The 21,727-nt window shown below is 44.2% G+C and overlaps 1 protein-coding gene across 1 annotated transcript; it reads left to right on the top strand.

Annotated features, from left to right (window-relative positions):
* Positions 1-7,507: 7,507 nt before the first annotated feature.
* LOC104594406 (triacylglycerol lipase 2-like) lies at positions 7,508-9,103 on the top strand. Its single transcript, XM_010254694.2, has 5 exons — positions 7,508-7,812; positions 7,902-8,015; positions 8,116-8,256; positions 8,672-8,782; positions 8,867-9,103. The coding sequence occupies exons 1-5, from the start codon at positions 7,630-7,632 to the stop codon at positions 9,086-9,088; spliced, it is 771 nt and encodes a 256-aa protein (XP_010252996.2). The 5' UTR covers positions 7,508-7,629; the 3' UTR covers positions 9,089-9,103.
* The last annotated feature ends 12,624 nt before the right edge of the window (positions 9,104-21,727 follow it).

The following is a 21,727-nucleotide window of genomic DNA, read 5'->3' as shown; positions in this document are numbered from 1 at the left end:
AAGGTGTTCCGAACTAATGACACAATCAGATAATCTTGTCAACTGGATGATGCTGAGGAGGAAAAACGAAGTCACACACTAAGATCTACAAGCAGGCGAAAGGTAAGAGGCCCGAGGAGTTAATCCTTGGGTAAGAACTCCAACGCTTAAGTCGGTTCAGTAGAGAAAGAGGTGGTTGGGCTGAGCAGGTTGAAATAATGTTGGTCTGAGCCAAAGAAGTAGTGTAGAGAGTTATTCAAAGAGTGTTCTTCCAAAAGGTCCCTTACCTCGAGTAGGGAATACCTATTTATAGTTGGGTGTCTGTGTCTTAGATGGATATGGCTTCTACAGTTGTTGGGATGAGGTCGTCTGTCAGGGTCTCTGGGTGGTTTCCTCTTCCTCGGTAGAGTGTGCTTCCTTGTCCGTATAGAACACTCCTTCTTAGTCGTGTTCTTCCGTAACATGTAGTGTCGACGTGGCTAGAGAGAGAGGATGGTAGCAGAGGTTGCCACGTGGCACCCTTGGCCAGCTGAACCATCATCCGAACACCACTCCCCCGTTCTAAAGTTGAGGAGTGTAATGCTTGGCCGTAACTAAGTGTGGAAGAGCTTTGTGGTCCTCGGCTGAGGAACTTTAATTTCTTTGAGTTGATTGTCCCAAAGTTAGGCTGGTTTTCTAGGTGAACTGGCAGGTTCAATGTTCATGCCATTTCCGAGGCGGGTTGACAGACGTGTCGTTTCATCTTCCCAAGGTCACGGGCATGCGAAGTGCGGTATCGAATGGGTATCGTTGATCTGGTTTGGTTTAAACCATTGGCTGCCTTTATAAAAAGGGGGTAGGCAAGCCATTTCACTTTGCCATTTGAGAAGAGTATGTACCATAGAGTTTCGGATGATGTCCCTTGCTTGATATCTCAGGTGTCCCGAACTTCTTTTTTTCTTCGGTAAGATGTCTTTCACATTGTCTTCCTTGTCTTCCCTTTTCACTGGGTACACTTTTGGGGGTGAGAGTGAGGGTAGTCCTTGGCGCAAGGCGACTGAGGTTAGGGTGCCAGAGACCGATGCCAATGTGGCCAAGGTTGGTGATGAGGGCGATGCTGAGATTCGAGGGATTGGTGCTGTTGAGGTGGCCGAGGCTGATGTGGAGTCTAAAAAGTGGTGTGCCTCGACTTCGTGTAACCTTTCTCCAGTCGACCTGGCTCGGATCTGGGAAGTGTATCACATTCCCGAGGAGTACATACTGAGGTGTCTTGGGATCGGGGAGAGGGCCACTTCGGTCCGTTCCAGGGAGATTTGTGTATATGTCAGTTTGATTGCCGGCCTTAGGTTCCCTTTAGATCGTGGTGTAGTGATCATCCTGAGGTGGTATCGGGTCCTACCTATTCAGTTGATGCCAAACTCATTTCAGTACTTGGTCAAGCTGCTCTGCTACTATACTCTCAAGGACATCGAGATCACCCTGCCAATGTTTAGATATTTTCTCCACTTGAAGAAGCACAAGCAGGGGTACTACTACTTGTCGTCCAGACCGAACACCAAGGTTCTTGTTGGGGCTACCTCTTCCATTAAGCACTAGGAGAGGGTTTTTTCTTTATGAAGTGACGAGGAAGTTGGTCGTTCTCCCTCACCCTATCAGTTCCAAGGACCAAGGATAAGGATCCTTCCTAGACTGAGCTGTCAAAGGAGGACATAGCTACTGTGAAGAGGATAGTGTGGGTCCACATCGGGGAGTACACCTCCTCTCGATTACTGGCCATAGCTGGGCTGATATGCCCTTCGGTCGATCGATCCCAATCTGGTTTGTGGGTTATGCGGTCTTTGTTTCTTTTTTTTAGCTTGACTAATTGCGTCGAATTGTGTAGATACAAACATGGTTGGCACTAAGGAGAGAGCTCAACGTATAAAGGCCATGACTACAAGGAAGGCGTAAAAGGTTAGGACTTCGGGTGCATAGCTTGGGGTCGGGGAGCTTCAACGATGCTCCGCAGAATGCACACCTCGGCAAGGGAAGAGGCCGATGTCGATGGAGGAGGCCGTGGTGGTCGACTCCGAGGAGGCCACGACTCAGCTCGAGCGATCTTCACCGTAGATGGGGGACACTCCAGAACACGCTACGGCTGAGGGCCTGGTTGGTGTGCACATGCTGTAGTGATCGGTTTGGCCGGAGGACACCCTTGAGATGGAAGGTGTGGCTGAGCAACTCGCCTGTGGTGTGATGCTCGCCGACATTAGGAAGGAAGCCAACAGCCACACCAGCAACTTCCTAGAGAATGCGACTCTTCATCAAGTCATGGCAGTGAGTTTGACTTTACTTGACATTCCTTCTTTCTTTTTCTTTGTGCTAACTATCCGATGTCTTGTAGTCGGTTTGTTCGGTCATCAGCCTTGTCGACTGCCTTCACGGGTTGCGATGATTTTATGAGTCACGAGAGATAGATAGCGCCTAGTTGAAGAGTTTATTTGCAACCCACAATGGGGTGCCCCATAACGTCCCACGACGCATCCCTGCCTTGTATTGGGAACATCTCCCGATGATGACATCATCGGGTTTGGTATATCATCAGGAGATGTTCCCAATAAACGGCGGGGATGTGTTATGGGAACTTGTGGGGTGCCCCGCCCCCTTGTGGGGCGCAGATGTGGAAGGTGAAGTTGGTCGAGCTGAAGCATAACGTTGAGGAGAGGGACGACATTGTTTGTAAGCTGAAGGGAAGCATTCATGATCTCAAGGAGGCGCGAGATGTATTGAGGAGGGGCTCGAGGAGGCCGAAGCAATGATTGCTTGGGCAGAGGAGGAGGGCGTCTCCGAGTATAGGGCTTTGGAGGCCCATCAAGATGAGCTGGATGACTATGCTATTGACTCTTGGCAGGAGGGATCACTCTTTATCAACGTAGGGTGATGTGTCACTTCCTAGAGGTGGCCGAAGTCGTTCAAGAGCTCGACCCGTTTGATGCCGAAGTGTCTGATGGGGATGCCGTTGTTGCGGACACCCAGGAGCGAGTCGAGGATCCCCTAACGGACAGTTTATGCGCTCTTTTTTCTCCTTTTTTTGTTGTATACAGTTCGGTATGTCAAGCCTACAATCAATGTATAAACTTTTTTCATTAATGGAAATTTGGCCTTCATACCGAGGACTTTCTATGTTGTTTTCCCCTTTTTCTAAGTTGTTGCGCTTTGGAATTAGGTCGATCGGTAGGAGTGTAGGCTCTGCTTTTGTACTTGGATTTCAATCTAGTCGAAGGTCTTCGATCTTCACTTAATCGAGGTTTTTGGTTTAATGGCCTCGGTTTTATGCTAGTCGAGGTCCCTGGCTTAGTGGCCCTAGTCTTATGCTAGCCAAGGTGCTTCCAAGATCTCAACTTTGCCAAGGAGCTCGGTGGCACTTGATCTTGGAGAGTTATATGCTCTTTGGTTTGGCTAGTAGTGATCCTCAGTTAGCTCTGCTTCGACTACGAGTCAGGTGGGTGCACGGAATTCGATGGCCATCCTCTTTCCATCATGTGGTAGGGTTATCGTTCTTGCGGTGCCCGTCGGGGGCTTGTCTTGGCCTCGACTGTTTGTGGTCGATCGAATCTTTCAAGGGGTTGTTATTGCGCTGTGGTCGTTGTTCAACGCAGAGTTCGACAGGGTTATGCACGAGCGTTTGGTCGTTTGTGCTTGAAGAGGATTCTTTATTTATTGAATTTGTATAGTTTGGCCACCGTTAGTGTCAGCGCTGATGTTCATCAATACATTTTAGCTTCGGCACTAGGTTTTCATCTTCTCGAGCCACTTGACGAAGTTGTGGTCGCAGATTTGCATCAGTATGTGAGTCTGTGGAGTGAAGTTGTGATACGTTGGCGGTGGTGTCCTCAGTCTACGGTCAGGTTGGCGATCCAACCTCTTGGTTTCTTGGTCCAATCTTTGACCATCGTGGTCTCTATGCTTCTGGTTGTGCTGGTCTTCATCCTCCCTACGCAGTGCGTGGGCCTCTTTGGCATTCATATACTTTTGTGTGTGCTTCATCAACACAGTCAGGTTGGGTGGAGAGTTCTTTTGCAAAGAGAAGATGAACATCGAGGAGTGCAGCCCGCTCATTATGGTAGTCACAGATACTAACTAGTTTAGAGCTCAGACCTGGAGGGTCTTGGCCTTGAACCCCACCAAGTATTCCCTCAAAGTCTCTCATTTCCTTTGTTGCGCTTGCATGAGGTTGGCCGACATCTTTTAGTGCCTTTGGCTGGTGGTGAACTACGCCAGAAACTACATCTTCAGCTGCTCCTAAGAGGATATGAACCACGGAGGAAAGGAGGCGTAGTAGGTTTTGGCGATTCCGTGGAGGGTGGTGACGAAGGCCTTGCACATGAGGCTTTCGAAAGAGTCATGCAACATCATTATCACCTTAAATCCCTCAATGTGGTCGTTGGGGTCCGAGGCTCCATCATACTTCTCAAACTGAGGAGGTTGCCATCCGAATAGGGGGAGCTCGTTAACAATCTCTTAGACAAAGACATGCTCTTTTGTGGGTTGTTGACCATGGTATTGCTTTGTTGGTTGAGTTGTTGGGAGGGCAATGCTTCTATCCGCTTGGTTGCGCTCTAGTTCGGCCAAGCGCTCTCTTAGTTCTCTGATCTCGACGTCTCTATCGGGTGGGACCACATTCACGGATTTCTCCTGTTTTGGAATTGAAGACCGATCTCGGACCAAGCTGGATTCGGCTATCGAGATTGGCGATTGCGATAGACATTGATTGATCCGTTTTTTAGCTGGTACTCAGGCGAAGTGATGGAATTTATTGTGGGCGTCATGTGCATGAGGTCGGGCTGGGGAGTCAGATCTTTTAGATGGCTACGGTCATTCGTGGTCAAACTCTGTCCTGTGCCTATTCGCGTGGCGCCTTTTGGGGTCCTTGGTGCGAGGATCAGCTAAAGTAGGCGCCTACGTGGCCGGGCGAGTAGCTTGGGGAGCGTGAGCTGGTTGCCCCAGCGTCTCCATCATGGTTAGGATGTGGTCGAATTTTTGCTGCATGGCTTGGAATTGCGTGAGATCAACTGTAGCCTGATGTTGGGGTTCTCGAGGTGGAGAATTGTGAAGTGGGCGGGATCCCCAAGATAGGGAACAAGCTCTAGAGTTGTCGGATGTGTTTTCAGGCATGGTTGTTTTGAATGTGTTCCCATAGGCGACGCCAATCTAATGTTGTCCGATTCGAGGTGTTCCAAACCGAGGACACTATCAGGTAATGCTGCCAACTGGACAAGGCTGAGGTGGAAGGTCAAAGCCACGCATTAAGATCTACAACCAGGCAAAAGGTCAGAGGCCCGATGAGTTATTCCCCGGGTAGGTACTCTGACACTCAAGTCAATTCGGTAGAGAAATAAGTGGCCAGGCCAAGCAGGTTGAAATAATGTTGGTCTGAGCCAAAGAGATAGTGCAGAGACGTATTCAAAGAATGTTCTCCCAAAGGTCCCGTACCTCAAGCAGGGAATACCTATTTATAGTTGGGGGTCTGTGTCATAGATGGATAGGGCTTCCGGGGTTGTCGAGATGAGGTCATCCATCAAGGTCTTCGGGAGGTTTCCTCTTCCTCAACGGAATCTGCTTCCTTGTCTGTACAGGATACTCCTTAGTCGTGCTCTTCCATCACACGTAGTATTAACGTAACTAGAGAGAAAGGATGGCAATGGAGATAGCCACATGACATCCTTAACCAACTCAACCATCACCCGAACACAAACATAAAAAGAAAAAAGAAAAATCTTTTTAAAGGTCATGAAGTTAGAATTTAAAAGCCATATCTTGCAAGAATATCATTTATATATGTTGGGGTATTATGACCCAATAGGCGGAATCAAGAAAACCCAAATCCAATTCGGATCGAAGAATCAAAACCCCTTACTCGATTCTTGACCCTACACCCAAGTAAGCCTGACTCTAGCCCCATCCTATAAGTTCGATCAAACCAACATTACAGTTTAACCTGGGACGTTGACATCCCTATCCTGTTTCCTTCCCACGCTCAATTGCAGGTATGACTTGAGCTGGTTAGTTGTGGGAAATTCAAATGAAATTGTTGGGGGCTGATGCATGATTGATGAATGTCTTCGGAATTTGTCTTCTAAAATCGTTTACGTCAGCTAGCATAAACCCTATACCCCATTTTTCAAATGTATCTTGTGCTTTCGCAAAATAGAATAATACTAGCATCCTCTTAATATTCCCCCTTAGACTTGAGGACGAAAACAATAGGATGCTTCATTCTTTTTTTGTCATAACCAAACTTCAGTCCAATTTCTTGTTTACTTTTGTCTCTTCGGGCAAATGGGCGGGGTTTAGAAAACTGAACCCAGATTCTTTATCTACCACTTGCTGATGAAACTCAACTTATATGTGACAGAATATTGCACACAACTGAGGGATTTTTGGTTTATGAAGATTTAAAGGTATCGGCTGAAATATTGCATCGCAGGATTGTTATTTACAGGTACAGCTACTGAAACGCGGAAAAGGAGTAGTGAAAATTGGAGCAACAATGAAAATGTATCAGTTTAAATAAAAAAAAAAATACAAAAAATACAAATACTTTTTCAACTATTTTCATCATACACACATCTGAATCCGACAAAATAGAATCGGAGATAGGATCCGATACATTTACACCCCTTATTTAGGTGGGGCAAAAGCTTGGGCCCGGGGGCCCACCAGAATTTACCACCTCTCTTGGATTAGAATGATCAGGATTTCAAGATCCACCTTAATTTCAAGGGATTTTTAGACTGTACTCTACCTCAAAATTCTGATTTGAACTGCAGACCTACAACAATTCAAATTTATGAACAACTCCACCTATAACACCCATACCCGCTTATGAATTGGCATCAATTCCGAGCTGGCACCTACCTCCAACTGTATGATGGAGATAGGATTTCTGGCATAGACTGAACAATAAAAACCCCTAATTTCAATGGGTGACCGGGCCAAAAATCAATTTGAATTCTTAATGAAAAGTGTCCTCTAGGCTGTTTTTGGTTGCAATGCAGATAAATTTGCACTGATGCAAAATCATGGCAGTGCAAATAATTTTAGTGTAAATTCTGAGCTATTTTTGTTTCAAAATTTAGCTTTTTTTGTTTGATTGCAGTACAAATAAAGTAAATTAAGACGTGAAGCAGAATAAAGTAAAATCCTAAACAAAATTAAATAAGAATTTTCATTTTTTCTTTTGCACTCCCTTGCATTTGTACTAGTGCAAATAAATTTGTACTGCAACCAAACACAAACAAGATGAAAAGCTTGACGGTGGTTATGGCGATACAAAACATGCATATCCCATTCAGTTGTTACAACCTGTTTCAGATACAAAGCACTTCTCACTCTCTTAACAGACTCACGAAGCCATGATCACTCCAGAAACATGATAAATGAACAATTGGTTACAAAGTTCTTCCCAAGACGAACATACTAAAGCCCATCATCAGTTGGGTGTTATATTGTATGCCAATACACCCCATCAGATAACTTTTCTTTCTTTCAGTCAGTTCGTAGAGGCGAGGAGTTTCACAAGATTCCTTTGCTTAATCACACCAAATACACCCTCAAATTGGTATTTATCTTCTCTCAGCCCCCTTTAAATGTAAGACAATATATTGTTATTGTCTCAAGATTTAATCAGACATGGCCACAGTCTTAAGATTAGTGTTATTGGTGATTATATTCTGTGGGTCAGCACCTGGAGCGAGAACCCAAGAACTAGATGTAAACCAGGAGGCTGGGTTGGCTCCATTGCCCCAAGTAGCCAATTATGGTATATGCAAGTCAATGGTGGAGATACATGGATATGTCTGCCAAGAACATACTGTACTGTACTACTGTTTTCTCCAATTTAATTATAATTGAGATGCTTATTTAATGAATTGGTTTGCTGATTATCAAGTTTGGAACATCAGGTGACAACAGAAGATGGTTATATACTCAGTCTGCAAAGAATCCCAGCTGGACGGTCATCAGGCGATACACCTCAGGAGAGGAGACCTGTTTTGTTGCAGCATGGCGTCCTCGTGGTAAATGCTAATTAGCCTTAAGGCTCAAGCATATATAATTTAGGCTCAGTTTTGCGCTCTACATATTTGCGTGATAACGTTATTTGAATTTGGGTGGTAGGATGGGGCAATATGGCTGCTCAATCTTCCTCATCAGTCTTTAGCATTCATCTTGGCTGATGGCGGGTTTGATGTGTGGATTGCCAACAGTCGTGGAACAAAATGGAGCCGTGGACATACATCCCTAAGTTCTGATGACCCAGTTAATACGTTTCTCTTCTTCTTCTTCTTCTTTTTACATATAGGGAACTTTTGTCTTTTGGATTTTGAAAGGGGGAAAGAGTCTGGATCTCCTGCCCACACAAAGTCTGCCTATATCTATCCACATAACATCACAGCCACATATGGAGAACATTTCATCCTCCTACATACTATTATTCACGGGGAGATGTTCCCAATTCACGAGAGTAGTGTGTTGTGGGTAGATGTGGGCAGAGTTCTCATGGGCAGGTGATCCGGAGTCCTTTTATTAATGGGATTTTATGATTAAAATGATCGTTGTCTTATTTACTTCAGAAATAAAAGAACATGGGTAATGCACTTAACCAGATAAGTAACTTACTGAAAAGCGAACAGGGGCTGTAGATGTCATGATATATTGGCATCTTTCAATGTAGGCATACTGGGATTGGTCCTGGGATCAATTTGTGGAATATGATCTTCCTGCTACATTTCAGTATGTTCATCACCAAACGGGAAAGAAGATCTACTATGTTGGTCATTCCCAGGTGAATGAATTCTCCATTCTTTGTTGCTTATTTGCCATTCATACTATTATACTGAATTGCATTTTGGGTATTGTTGGAATCAAGGGAACCTTGATTGCCTTGGCCTCATTTTCCCAAGAAAAGTTGCTCAACTTACTAAAATCTGCTGCTTTGCTGAGCCCAATTGCATACCTGGGTCAAGTGCCCTGCCCACTTGCCCGAAGTGCCGCTGAAGTCTTCATTGCTGAAGTAAATATTCAGATTATTACAAACTTTTTTTCATGTGTACTACTTCTTTCCCTTGGAAGTTGGAATTCTACTTGCTAATTACAACCTGTTTCTGCTTTTTCATGTGTACTACTTCTTTCCCTTGGAGGTTGGGTGTAGATGAATTCGATCCAAAAGGGTCTGAATGCTACTCTCCTTTTTTCTCACCATCTCATACATACATACATACATACATACATACATACATACATACATACATACATACACATACATTATTATCTTCTCTCATACATTATTAGCTTCTCCTTTGTTTGAGTTACTTCAATATTTTTCTTCATGGTGCACAAAAACAAGATGTTCCATATATATCTCTAAAATTCCCAACAATGAATTATTGAGAAAAAAGTTTTTGTTAATAACAGGAAAGCCGTAGATAAGCTTCTAAAAGCTATCTGCAACAAACCGGGTATCAACTGCTACAACTTATTCACCTCTTTCACAGGTACTGCCTTTACTTGAAATTCTACTGTTAAATCTATCCTACTGACTTTCCACGGATTTGAACACCATCTGAAGGCAAGAATTGTTGTCTCAACTCCTCCACTGTCGATTTTTTCCTTGAATATGAGCCTCAATCAACAGCAACCAAGAACATGATCCACTTGGCACAGAGTGAGCTTTTGAGTTCCTGCTCCACATAAGAAGCAGGACTTCATATTACTATTTTTCATGCACATGGAATATCTTCTCTGGAAGCTAAAGCTTTCTGGGCTCTTGGTTTGCTGGTTAAGTGATTAGAGGTGGCAGTATAACAATGTATGACTATGGCGATAAGGACAAAAACGTGAAGCACTATGGACAGCCCACTCCCCCTGTATACAACATGTCTGGCATTCCCAGTGACATTCCTCTCTATCTCAGCTATGGAGGAAAGGATAAGCTTTCAGATGTTAATGATATTCAGGCCTTATTGTACAGCCTCAAGGACCATGATAGGGATAAGCTTGTGGTTCAGTATCAGGAAGACTACGCCCATGCTGATTTTGTTATGGCCATGAATGCTAAACAAATGGTCTATGATTCTCCCATGGCCTTCTTCAGGCTTCATTAATGGAAAAAAAATATATATATATCAGACTTTTTGTATATGGAAACAGAAGTTCATACTGCGATATCATTTTATTTACTTGTCCTTAAAACAATCACTAATCTAATACTGCCAAGTACATGGTGAGAATCAGAGAATCTTGTTCATCATATCAACTGCTTAGATATTGGGAAATAAAAAAAAAAAAAAATAGAGGTAGGATCATTTCGTTCATTAATTGGGTGGGATCTGGACCAATCCTAAACATGGGGTCTATTGGATTGGTTACATCTCTTCAATCTCTTAGTCCATCTAACCTAACCCTTAACCTCTTTAGTATAAAACTTACATGGATTTGTTTTGCACTCGTGCAAGGTGTTTTGACCTGCTTTTTCATAAACAGAAAATGAGAAGAGGAACCTTGCTAGAGATCCCTTTTGGGTTTTAAAGAGTAGCAAATTTGATTTCGTATGGGGGTACAGATAGGGGGATCAGGGCCCGGATCTTCGCTGGGCTTAACCCAGGCCTGGGCTTCAGCCTTTATTCACATATAAGGACCTGTTTGGGAGGGCTGAGCTGAAGATTCAGTATCCGTTTGGGAAAGAGCTGGGCTTCATTCACATAAAAGGACCCATTTGGGAGGACTGAGCTGAAGATTCAATGCCATTTTTTGGGCTGTCACTTTCACTTCAGCCTTTCTTTTTGTTAAGATAGCTTATATGGTACACACCTCAAAGCAGCTGAACCAGCTTAGGCTCTGTGCCTATTTGGAAGGGCTTACCTGGTTCTGCTGCTTTCAGTGCTCTGGATAAACTGTTCAAAGAGACTAAAGTGGATAGCCCCTTCAAATGACCTGTAAATAGCCAGTTATGGGCACTCTGAGGTTTTCATGTAAGTGTAAGATTTGTTTTAATCCTTTGATCCATTCCAACCTAGATGATGGAACCAGTTAACGACATGGATAGATAACCAGGTCAGGTCAGCATCAGATCAGATTTAAAAACATGGGTTACTAGCAGATCCTAGAAAGGGACGATTTGAACTCCTTGGACCAAAACGCATACAGTGCTTGATTTGCTTGCCTGCTGATTAAGTGGGCATTTGGCATTATGATGTTTTAAGATTCAACATGACTCAAATTATAGCATTGGAAAATGGAAAGTAAGGTGTTCTGTTACATAATTATAACAATAGAGCAATCCAACTGTTGTGCCAAAGCCCACCCTCTATTACATAATTAAAAGTTTAAAACATAAAGCTCAGTTTGGAAGTACTGTTGCCGGTCAAAATGCGTCGAGGGCAACACTGCTAATTTACTCTCAAGTCGAGGTGTTGTTGGGCAATCCGAGGCCCAAGGCGGCCGAGGACTGTTAAGCCGATCCTATGAGGAATGGAGGAAGGAGGACGTTAGAAGACTCGGGTTGGTACCCGAGGTGGAGACTCCGATAGTCAAGTTAATACTAGGAGAGGTATAAGGTGGACGAGGCTTGAGGTATGAACACGAGGCAACAAAGGAGAATATGAGTTCTCAAATGCTTGTTCTTGAGTTCAAGTTCTAGTTCCTTACCTTGAGGGGGTCAACTCCTATTTATACTTGAGACTGCTTGGAGGTAAGTGAAATTGGAAGGTTCGGATGTAGTCCGTACGCAGGGAGCGCGGCCATCCGAGGCTGCTAGGTGACTCCGTGCTATTGGTTCTGGAAAGCTCGCCGAGCTCCATTCTGTGCGTGCCCTGATTGGGTCCGCTCATGCTGCCTAACACGTGTAGGCCCGCCATAGGGCGAGACCATGTGCACCTACATCATTTGCCCCCCACACCCGAGGTTGTGGTGAAGGTTTGAGCTAGGGACCTCGGCTTTGGCCGAAGGGAGTGCGTCGGTTGTATTGGGAGGCACCATTGGGCCTTCTGGATGTTTCGTGGCCTGTAGTGGCATCGACTTGACTTCGTTCCTTTCTCTGAGGGGTGTTGTGGTGCATCTTTCCATAAGGAGGCTTTGGCCACGGCTTTGGCGTCTTTGCTGTAAATGGACAAGAGGAGACCCTTGCCCCCTACCCTACCTCCTTACTGGTCTGTGAATCCATGGAGGAGATAGGTCTCGGTGTTGGATTTGGGTCGTGCTTGACACGAGCCTCCGAAATGACGGATCAGGGTGAGCCAGGCCACACGTTCGCTGGGTCAGGAGGTTGGGCAAACCAATGAGTTGCAACGAGAGGACTGGTCGGTTCACTCGGCGTCATTTCGTCTTCCCAAGGCGAGTGACGTGTGTCGATCAGCATATAGGACCGTAGAGGTCGTTGCTACGCAGTTGTTGGATCGGGCACGATCTGGGCCGTCCATTTTCCTTTAAATAGGGGCCTTATTCGCATTTTTTCTCACCATTTGCTTCTTTGAGTTCTTGTCTTCGAATGACCTTCACTTCAAGAGCCCTCGGCTAGATCGCCTTCCTTAGAACTTACCAACCTTCGTCTTCGTCTTAGGTAAACACCTCACCACCATGTCTTACTTCGATCCTGGGTCCCTCGGGGGTGAGCTCCTACCAGACCCCATCACCTGCTAGCTCCGACCGAGGCTCTTCGGTAGTCGAGATCCAACCCCGTGATGAGAGGTCGAGATGTTGAGGGAGAGGATTACCCCTGGAGGTGCCGAGTGCAGCCGACGGGGGAAGGACTCTCCCTATGAGAGTGCCGCATCCATGACACCTAGGGGGATGAGGGGTCCCCCCAAGTGGTAGTGGGGGAAGAGGTTCCTGAGGACGGTGGTTGAGTACACTGCCCGAGGGGTGTAGATAGGGCGCTTGCCACGCTCAAAGCACGATAGTGTTCTCGAATTTGACCAAGTGAAATCCTTGGCTAAGAGGTACTACATCCCTCGATCCTATAGACTTAGGGTCCCTGACACCGGTGATCGGCTGTGGATGCCGGAGGAGGGGGATCCCACCTACTTGTATTGGGAATGCTCCGGGCCAAGCCCCTAATGGAGGTAGATCTTCCCTTAGTTTTTGTAGGGCTCAATTCTGCTCCCCTCGGTAAGAGAAGTCTTGTTGTCGACTTTTTGACACGTTGGCTTTCGCTTCTGCTGATGGACGCGAAGAGGATGCTGTTGGAGAGTGCTCTGGCTAAGAAGAAGGCCCCAAGCGAGGGCACATTCGTAGGGGCAGAGAGTGCTATGTCAAGAGGATGCTTGCACCTACCGAGAGGATGTCTTGGCCTCAAGCCCCCACTGGCGGAGGGGGTGATTGGGGGGAGCTGGCAACGAGAGACTGGCCCAAATAGGCTAGCCGAGGCATCTCATCCCCTTTGGGGAAAAGATTGGTGCACAAGGACCGCCCAACCGAGGTCAGTGAGAGAGGAGGCAAGGCTGCAGCTGCTCAAAGGCAGTCTTCAACAAAGAGGCCTGTGACTGGGCCTTCGTCTGCTCTTCATCCTACGTCAGAGCCCGTGGAGGAGGGGAAGCTCGTCGCTAGGCGAGTGTTCCGCCCCTGGTGGGACGTTCGAGAGGGGGACTCCATCGATGTTGAGGGGATCGACCGAGCTCTAATAAAAGGGGTGATTCCTTAGGGGGATCATCTCACCATGATGAACGACGACCCTCTCGTCGTCCGGGAATAGGGTTTGGACTTTTTGGCCATGGTGAGTTTTGGTTAACTTTTGCTTCATTGTTTATCTTCTCGTTGTTTTTGTTAACTTTTCTGATGAAGATGTATTTGTTGTAGGTCTATCGACATTATATCGACCTGGGGGATCGAGTCGGACTCTTCCTTGATCACCTAGATTGGGCTGCAAAGAAGAATGAGCAGCTTGTTGTGCAGGTGGCTTTGGTTGAGAGTAGCCGGGATGAGGCCTTCTCGGCTTTAGGAGAGGAGAAGCAACTTCAACAGATGATGGAGGATGACCTAAAGGCGGAGAAGGCTTGGACCACTGGGCTTTAAGAGAACTAAAAAAGTTCGAGCTTGAGCATGCCCGTCTTGATGGGATTGCTTTGGATGCTTAGAAACGGGCTGCAGAGGCTGAGGCATGGGCAACAGAAGCCGAGGCGAACTTCAAAGGCACCGTCCTTGTTTGGAAAACGATGGAGGAATAGAAAAACTGCCTCACCGACTATGTGGCTGAAGCCTACCTAGAAGAGATTGAAGATACAAAAAATGAGTTGCTGAGGCTAATGCTAGACTTCTAAGTGGACGAGCTAAAGGTGCTCCTGGACATTGATACCCTTCCCCCCGAGGTCCCTCCTAAGGCCCCAGCCAACACTATTGCTGCCGAGGACTCAGTTGCCCCTTCATCGGGGGCGATGCAAAGGCAGCTCGCTCCTTTGCTTTTTTTTCCTTTTTTGTTCATCCTTTTGTAAAGGGCCCTGGTCCTTCCATCTGAGGCCTTAAATTTTGTAAGGGCCAAAAGTGAATATAATGAAACATTGCTTTTTTGCATATCTTGTGCCTTTATTAGTTGGTCTTGCTTCTTCTTTCTTCTCTCTCCTCTTGTCTCGGGGGTCGGTGTCCCCTTTCTAGGGGTCACAAGTAGCAAAAAACTAAAGTTTGGGGGTGCCCCGTCCCCTTTCTAGGGCGAGTACATTACTTATCACTTAGTCTCACCTGGGAAATAAAGAAGGGGGTTGTCAAGTCTGAGCCATGTTTCTGAGGTAACAAGGACCCTTTACCTCAATGGGGAAGGGGAGTTGCCTCGACATTCTCGGCTTGCTCTATCCCCTTAGGGATTGGTCGAGCGAGGTCGAGGTGAACCGCCGAGGTGATCGAGGTTGCGTCCTACTTGACCTTTGTCGCACTAAGTATGGTGAAGCCGAGGTGGCCTGCTACTACCGAAAACCGAGGCAAGGGGTGTAATACCTTGTCCAACCTGGCTTGTCTTTTCCTGCTTGGCAAGGTGCTTAGACTATTTTTATTGTGTTTGTTCATTATAGGCCGAGGATACTAACTGATGCTTACAGCCAAGGCCCCTGTTACTCCTTGCCTTAACTTGAAGGCTGGCGGACGTTTAGTTCGTGAAGAACTGTGTGTCCTAACCATAGTTCAATCCAAGTGTGGTGCCTCTAGGGAGGCTGTATGCATCGGATGGTTGTGTGGCCGAGGGGTCCTGGCCACTTGTAAAAAATAAAAACTTGTACACTAAAACACAGGGCCGAGGGGGAGGAACTTTGCACTAGCATTCATTGTTTAGTCAACAAGGATTACATTCACTGGTAGTAGATTTAGAGATTCTCCGAGTTCCATGTCTGAGGAACTAGTCTTCAATTTAAGTTTTTGAGCCTAAATGTGTTGAGGTCGATGACTTGCTTAACTTTGTTGGGACCTTCCCAGTTGGGGTCAAGCTTGCCTATACCAGGCTTGGGCACCATGACTTTCCTGAGGACGAGGTCTCCACCTCTGTAATGTCTTTCTTTCACCCTTGAGTTGTAGTAATAAGCCACTCTCTGTTGATAGGATGCTACTCTGATTTGTGCTTATTCTCAGACTTCTTCCAACAAGTCCAGATTTGTTCTAAGTTCTTCACTATTCTTAGCTTCATTGTACGCCTCGATTCGAAGTGTCAGTTGGCCGATCTTTGCTAGAATGACGACCTCGGTACCGTATGTTAGGTTGAATGGGGTTTCTCTTGTGTCTGTCCGGAGTGTCAATAAGCCCAGAAGACGATGTTCAGATCATCGGCCCAGAGGCCTTTGGCTTTGTCGAGTCTGGTCTTCAGTCCTTCTAGGATAGTTTGGTAGGTGACCTTGTCTAGATTGTTGGTCTGAGGATAGCCTACTAAGATGTATTGTTGCTTGATGCTGAGGGAGGCACACCATTCTCGGAACCTCGCATCATTGAACTATTTCCCGTTGTTAGTGACTAGCATGTGGGGGAGGCCAAAGCAGCAAATGATGTTTTTCCAAAAGAAATTTTGTATCATTTTGGCTGTGATGGTAGCTAGGGGCTCGACTTCGACCCATTTAATGAAGTAGTCGATGGAAACGACTAAGAGCCGACAAGGTTGTGGCTGGTCGGTGGGAGATGTTGGAGTGTCTCTGGCACTAGTCGCATTTTCGTACCAGATCGGCTACATCTTTTTAAACTATTGGCCAGAAGTGGTTGTCACAGATGCCTTTGTGAATCTCTCGAAGCACGTACTCGCCCACCATTTGACGGAGGCATCGGAGGTAGGGCAAGGTGAATGATCTTCGATACAACTTCCCTTCAAGTAAAGTGTAGTGTGCGGCCTGACAGCGGATCTGCCTGGCCTCGTTTCTGTTGTTAGGCAACTGCTCGGTCATGAGGAAGGTGGCGATGGGATCCATCCATAATGGCTTAGCCTATACCGGAAGGACTTGTGCTCGAACAGTGCAGCCAAGAGTTATGCCCGAAGTGCTCGCCAAGGCTTGTGCTTTGATGAAGGTGCATTTTTCCATGAAATCCATCAAGGCTTGTGCTTTGATTATGGGCCTCGGTTGGTACTGGAGGTCAAACCCAAATTGCTCGATGGCCCACTTGATTAGTCGTCCCGAGGTCTGAGGCTTGGTGGGGACGGATTTGAGGGGATAATTGGTTAGGACCATGATTGTGTGGGCTTGGAAATACGACCTGAGCTTCCTAGTCGAGACCACTAAGGCAAAGGCCAACTTCTCCCCCTCAGGATATCGGGTCTTGGCATCACAGAGAACCTTGTTGACATAATAGATTGGCCTCTGCACTCCATCTTCTCTGATTAGTACCGAGCTGATGGCCTCATCCCCGACCGAGAGATACAAGTACAACACATCTCCTGGGAGTGGCCGAGTGAGGAGGGGAGGTGAGGCAAGGTAGGACTTTAACTCTTTGAAGGTATGTTGACACCCTTTCGTCCATTGAAAGTTTTTCAGTTTCTTAATGGCTCGGAAGAAGGGCAAGCATCAGTCAGCCGATTTCGACATGAAGCGGCCGAGGTAATCCACTCGGTCGGTAAGCCTTTGGGTTTCCTTGACCAACCGAGGTGGTGCCATATCCAGGATAGCTCAGATCTTCTCTAGGTTCTCCTCTATACCTCACTGCATGAGGACGAAGCCTAAGAACTTGCCTAAGGTGACGCCGAAGGCACACTTGCTGGAATTGAGCTTCATGTTTAATATTTGCAAGGTGTTGAAGGTCTCGGCCAGGTCCGTGGTATGCTGGTCAGCTTTTTGGCTCTTTACCACCATATCATCCATGTAGGCTTCGATGTTCCTTCCCATCTGGTGCTTGAAGAGCTTGTTGATGAGGTGCTGGTAGGTGGCCCTGGCGTCTTGAGGCCGAAGGGCATCCTTGTAACAGTAGTGTCGTGCTCAGTGATGAACGATGTCTTCTCCTCGTCCTCGGGGTGCATCTTGATCTGATTGTATCTGGAGAAGGCATCCATGAAACTAAGTAGCTTGTACCCTGCGGTGGCATCAACGATGTGGTATATCCTCGGCAAAGGAAAATTGTCCTTGATGCCATATCGGTTGAGATTTCTCAGATGAAGCCAGTGTCGAGTAGCTTATCAACTTCCTCTCCTATAGCCTTCCAACTAGAGGTGTAAATCGTGTCGAGCCGCCTGCAACACGGCACGAAGCATGGCCAGCCAGGCCCGTAGCGGGCCGTGCTCAGCCCGCCCGAGAATATAGTCGTTGCCCCCCCCCCCCCCCCCTCAAAGGGGCTCAACAGCTAGTTTCAACTTTTTGGGGGTTTTTTTACAAAAATACCCCCCAACAACTATTAATAGCTATATTGGTATTTGTGTATTTTGCTTATGAAGGGTTGAAAAATGGCATAAATGCCCCCACAACATCTATATAATAACTAGTTTAGGGGCCATTTTGGTAAGTAAATTTATAATGACCAAAATACCCCTCCCAACAACTAAATAACAGATAATTTTTTGGGTAGTTTCGACAATTGAATTATGTTCAATTCCTATAAATAGCCCTATCCTCCACTATTTTCATCACACCAATTCAACAATTCTCTTAATCTCTTCTCTCTCTATCTCTCATACTCATACATTATCAATTATCTACAATCTGAAAAATTCTGATTAGCTGATTGTCTGGTTCTACATTCTCCAATTCTCAAGTCTCAACTTTATCGAAGTTTCGACTTTCAACAAGAATAAGGCTTGCTCAACCAGCTCAAGTATCTCAATTTGGGAGGCTTAGATGTTAAAAGGCTTCAACCGTTGAAATCAAGTTAGAATTTTGAACCAGCAATCCGGGTAAGTCGAATTAAATTAATTTTTATCTTTTTAGAATTAAAAAAAAAAGGTCAGCTCTTTTAAAAACCAATTCCCCAACATGTTCACCATGGATGACATTCAACTGCATCACGATAGTGTTAGCACTAATGCAATTGATGTCGATGGAAGTGGAACTTTCACCCCCGGTAGTAGTGATACTAGGGGAAAAAGGAGGGCTTCTAAGCTGAGTAGCCCAGTTTGGAATGTTTTCAATGTAGAGGATATTGATGGGAAGGGGAAAAGGGTTATTTTCCAAAAATGTAGGAAAAACTTTAGTTATTGTAGCAAGGGTGGTACGGGTCATTTGAGCAAGCATCTGCTCACACATGAGCGAGAGGAAGATGAAGGGAGAGAAACAACCCAAACACAGATTGGGAGGGGGACTAGTTTTGGTACTTTTAGATATTCACAAGAAAAAATGAGACAAAAACTTGCTAAGTATATTGTACATGCAGAATAACCATTTGTATTAGCTGAAGATCCAAAGCTAGAAAAATGGTTGTGTAGTTCTATAAACCCACAATATAGAAAAGTTTCTTGGAATACTATAAGAACTGATGCTTTAAAAATTTTTATTCATATAAACAAAATTTATTTTCTTTGTTAGCAAATCTTAATTCTAAAGTTGCAATTACTTCAGATGTTTGGACATCCAAATATAATATTAGTTATATTTGTGTTACTGGTCCTTTCATTGATGAAAATTGGATTTTGAATAAAAGAATTTTAAGTTTTACTATGCTTTAATGGCCACATAGTGGCCCAGTTACGGGATCTGCTCCTCACAAATGGGCGCCTCACAGGCACATCCACCGTGCATTGGGAACATCTCCTGTGAATAATAACAAATAAGTATGGGAGATGTTCCCAATGTATGATAGGATGTGTGTGTGAGGCGCCAGGTGTGAGGAGCAGACCGGTCTCAGTGGCCCAGCTATTGCTGCAAATATTTTAAATACTTTGCATGCTTATGGAATAGAAAACAAATATTTTAAAATCTCAATTAAAACCATGCTTAAATGGTAAATTATTTCATATAAGATGTGCATGTCACATCTTAAATTTATGTATTCAAGATGCCTTGAATATTATTTCTACTTATATCTCAAAAATTAGAAATTGTATTATATATATAAAAAGTTCAGGGGCAAGAAAACAAGAATTTAAATATTTATGCCAAAATTATGGTTTAAAATATAAACACTTTATATTAGATGTAAAGCATAGGTGGAATTCTACCTATGCTATGTTAGAAAGTTATATATCTCATAAACAAATTCTTTCTGATTTTTATAATTTAAAAATGCCTAATGATATGATATTTGAGGAAGATTGGGAAATGGCCTATATAAGAGATTTTTTAAAACATTTTTATGATGCAACAAATGAATTATCTAGAATTTATTATCCAACTAGTTGTAATTTACCATATAAATTAATGGTAATTAGTGATTGTTTTGCTAAATATAGAAATAATCCACAATTTCAATGTATTGTTGAAATTATGGAAAATAAATTTAAAAAATATTGGGAGAACATTTCTCCCCTAGGATTAGGAAAGATGGTTTAGATATTTTACTTAAAATATATTGTGCAAATTTGAATATTGATATATGAAATAAAAAAGAAGAAATTGATAATTTATTATTTGAAATGTACAGTTTCTATGAATCTGAAGTTGTAGGAAATATACCAATTGTTGTTTCAAAGACCCCCCCCCACTTTATTTATTCCGAAAAGCTCAGGAATGAATATGTACGGAATAGAGAGATTCCAGCCGCCCAAGTAAAGAACTGTTACAAATAATGAAGAAACTAGTAGATTTAGATAGGAAGCAACATAAAATAAACCAAATTTTATACCTGAATATTCGGTTTGATAACCTGCTACTAATTCTTCCTCTGCTTCTGGTAAATCAAAAGGTAATCTCTCACATTCTGCTAGGGAAGAAATTAGAAAAACGACAAACCCGATAGGCTGCCGCCACAAATTCCAACAACTTGTTCATCATCTTCTTCTTCTACTTCTGACCTTGAGCCTAGTAGTAGAAGAGAAAAACTTTTTTATTTAATAAGTAGAAGGCAGAAATCTGCTAGTTCTACAACAAGTTCATTTACTGAACTTAATATTTATTTACAAGCAATTTTTTCTAATTTAGGTGAAGTATCAAATAATTTTGATATTTTAGCCTGTGGAGTGAACACTCAAAAAATGATCCGGTTCTCGCCACCATGGCACGTGATCTACTAACCCCTCCGATGTCAATAGTTCCATCGAGTCTTGTTTTAGTGCAAGTACTAGGGTGTTGAATGACAAAAGAAGCTGCATGATCGATGAGAGCATAGAGATGTGCACCTACTTCAACGAATGGCTAGATGCAGAAGATAGATTACAAGACAAGAGAGGGCATGATACAACACCGGACATTTCACCCGAAGCAGATGATGAAAGTCATGAATGATGATTCATGAATTTGACTACTTGTATAGAATTTTTTATTTTTTCAAATTATTGTAATTTTTAAATTTTATTTAATTTATTTGATATATTCTTTTAATTTTTTAACAATGTAATTTTGTATTTTCTATTTGTAACCATATTGTATTTTTATATTTTATTAATTTATTCCATTTTTATATTTCATTCATCCAAGTATGCAATGATCCAATCATTGTATTTGTAATTCACTAATTTGTACCATTTAAATTTAAATGAAATAAAAATCCTATTTTTCATCCAATTTGTTATTCCATCATTCTTATTTCAATTTGGTTAAGTATTTTTTTTTCATTTATGTGTTAAATAACTTAGATTTCTCATTTCTTAATTTTTTAAATAGTTCCCAATTCCCAAAGTTCATAGGAAAGTCAAATAATTTAGTTTTACAATTTCACTTAGAAAAGAAATCAAAATTTTCAAAAAAAAAACAAAAAAAATGAAAAAGAAAAACAATGCAGCCCAGTTCGTTCAAGGCCCAAGGCCTACCTTGTGGCCCAGCCTGGCACGGCCTGCAGCTTGGCCTAGCTCATGCCCGCTTGGGCCTAGGCCACGGCACGGCCTATGGTAGCCTGTGAGTCGCCCCCGGCATGGCCCACTTTACACCTCTACTTCCAACGCTCTGGTTCAAAGTTCCTCTTTCTTTACCGAACTGGCCTAGAGCTCGGGTCCACGCTCAACCAGTTCGGATAGGTTCCTTGGGGAAAGGTTGGACCCAACGCGGATTGTCTTTTCAGGTTTGGCCTCATCTAGGGGAACCAAGACGAGATCCTCGGCTTGCTGGCTCCTCCCTGAGGTCAAGACCCTCGAGTAGTAGTGATTCCTTGTTTTGGCGCTTTAATGCTACCACGTAACACTAGCGGGCGACTTGTTGATCCCCCCCGGATGACTCCGACGGCATGCTTGGTGGGGAATTTTTTGAGGGTGAGGTGGTAGGAGGAG

The sequence above is a fragment of the Nelumbo nucifera genome, chromosome 1 (genome assembly GCF_055504915.1).
Source record: "Nelumbo nucifera cultivar China Antique chromosome 1, China Antique-T2T, whole genome shotgun sequence".
In the NCBI taxonomy this organism is placed as follows: domain Eukaryota; kingdom Viridiplantae; phylum Streptophyta; class Magnoliopsida; order Proteales; family Nelumbonaceae; genus Nelumbo; species Nelumbo nucifera.
This window is presented reverse-complemented; position numbering and strand designations above follow the sequence as displayed.

Coding starts and splice junctions, on each gene's coding strand:
- LOC104594406 (XM_010254694.2), top strand. CDS start 7,630: ATGGCCACAGTCTTAAGATTAGTGTTATTGGTGATTATATTCTGTGGG. Junction 7,813..7,901: donor ATGTCTGCCAAGAACATACT/GTACTGTACTAC, acceptor TTGGAACATCAG/GTGACAACAGAAGATGGTTA. Junction 8,783..8,866: donor ACTATGTTGGTCATTCCCAG/GTGAATGAATTC, acceptor GTTGGAATCAAG/GGAACCTTGATTGCCTTGGC.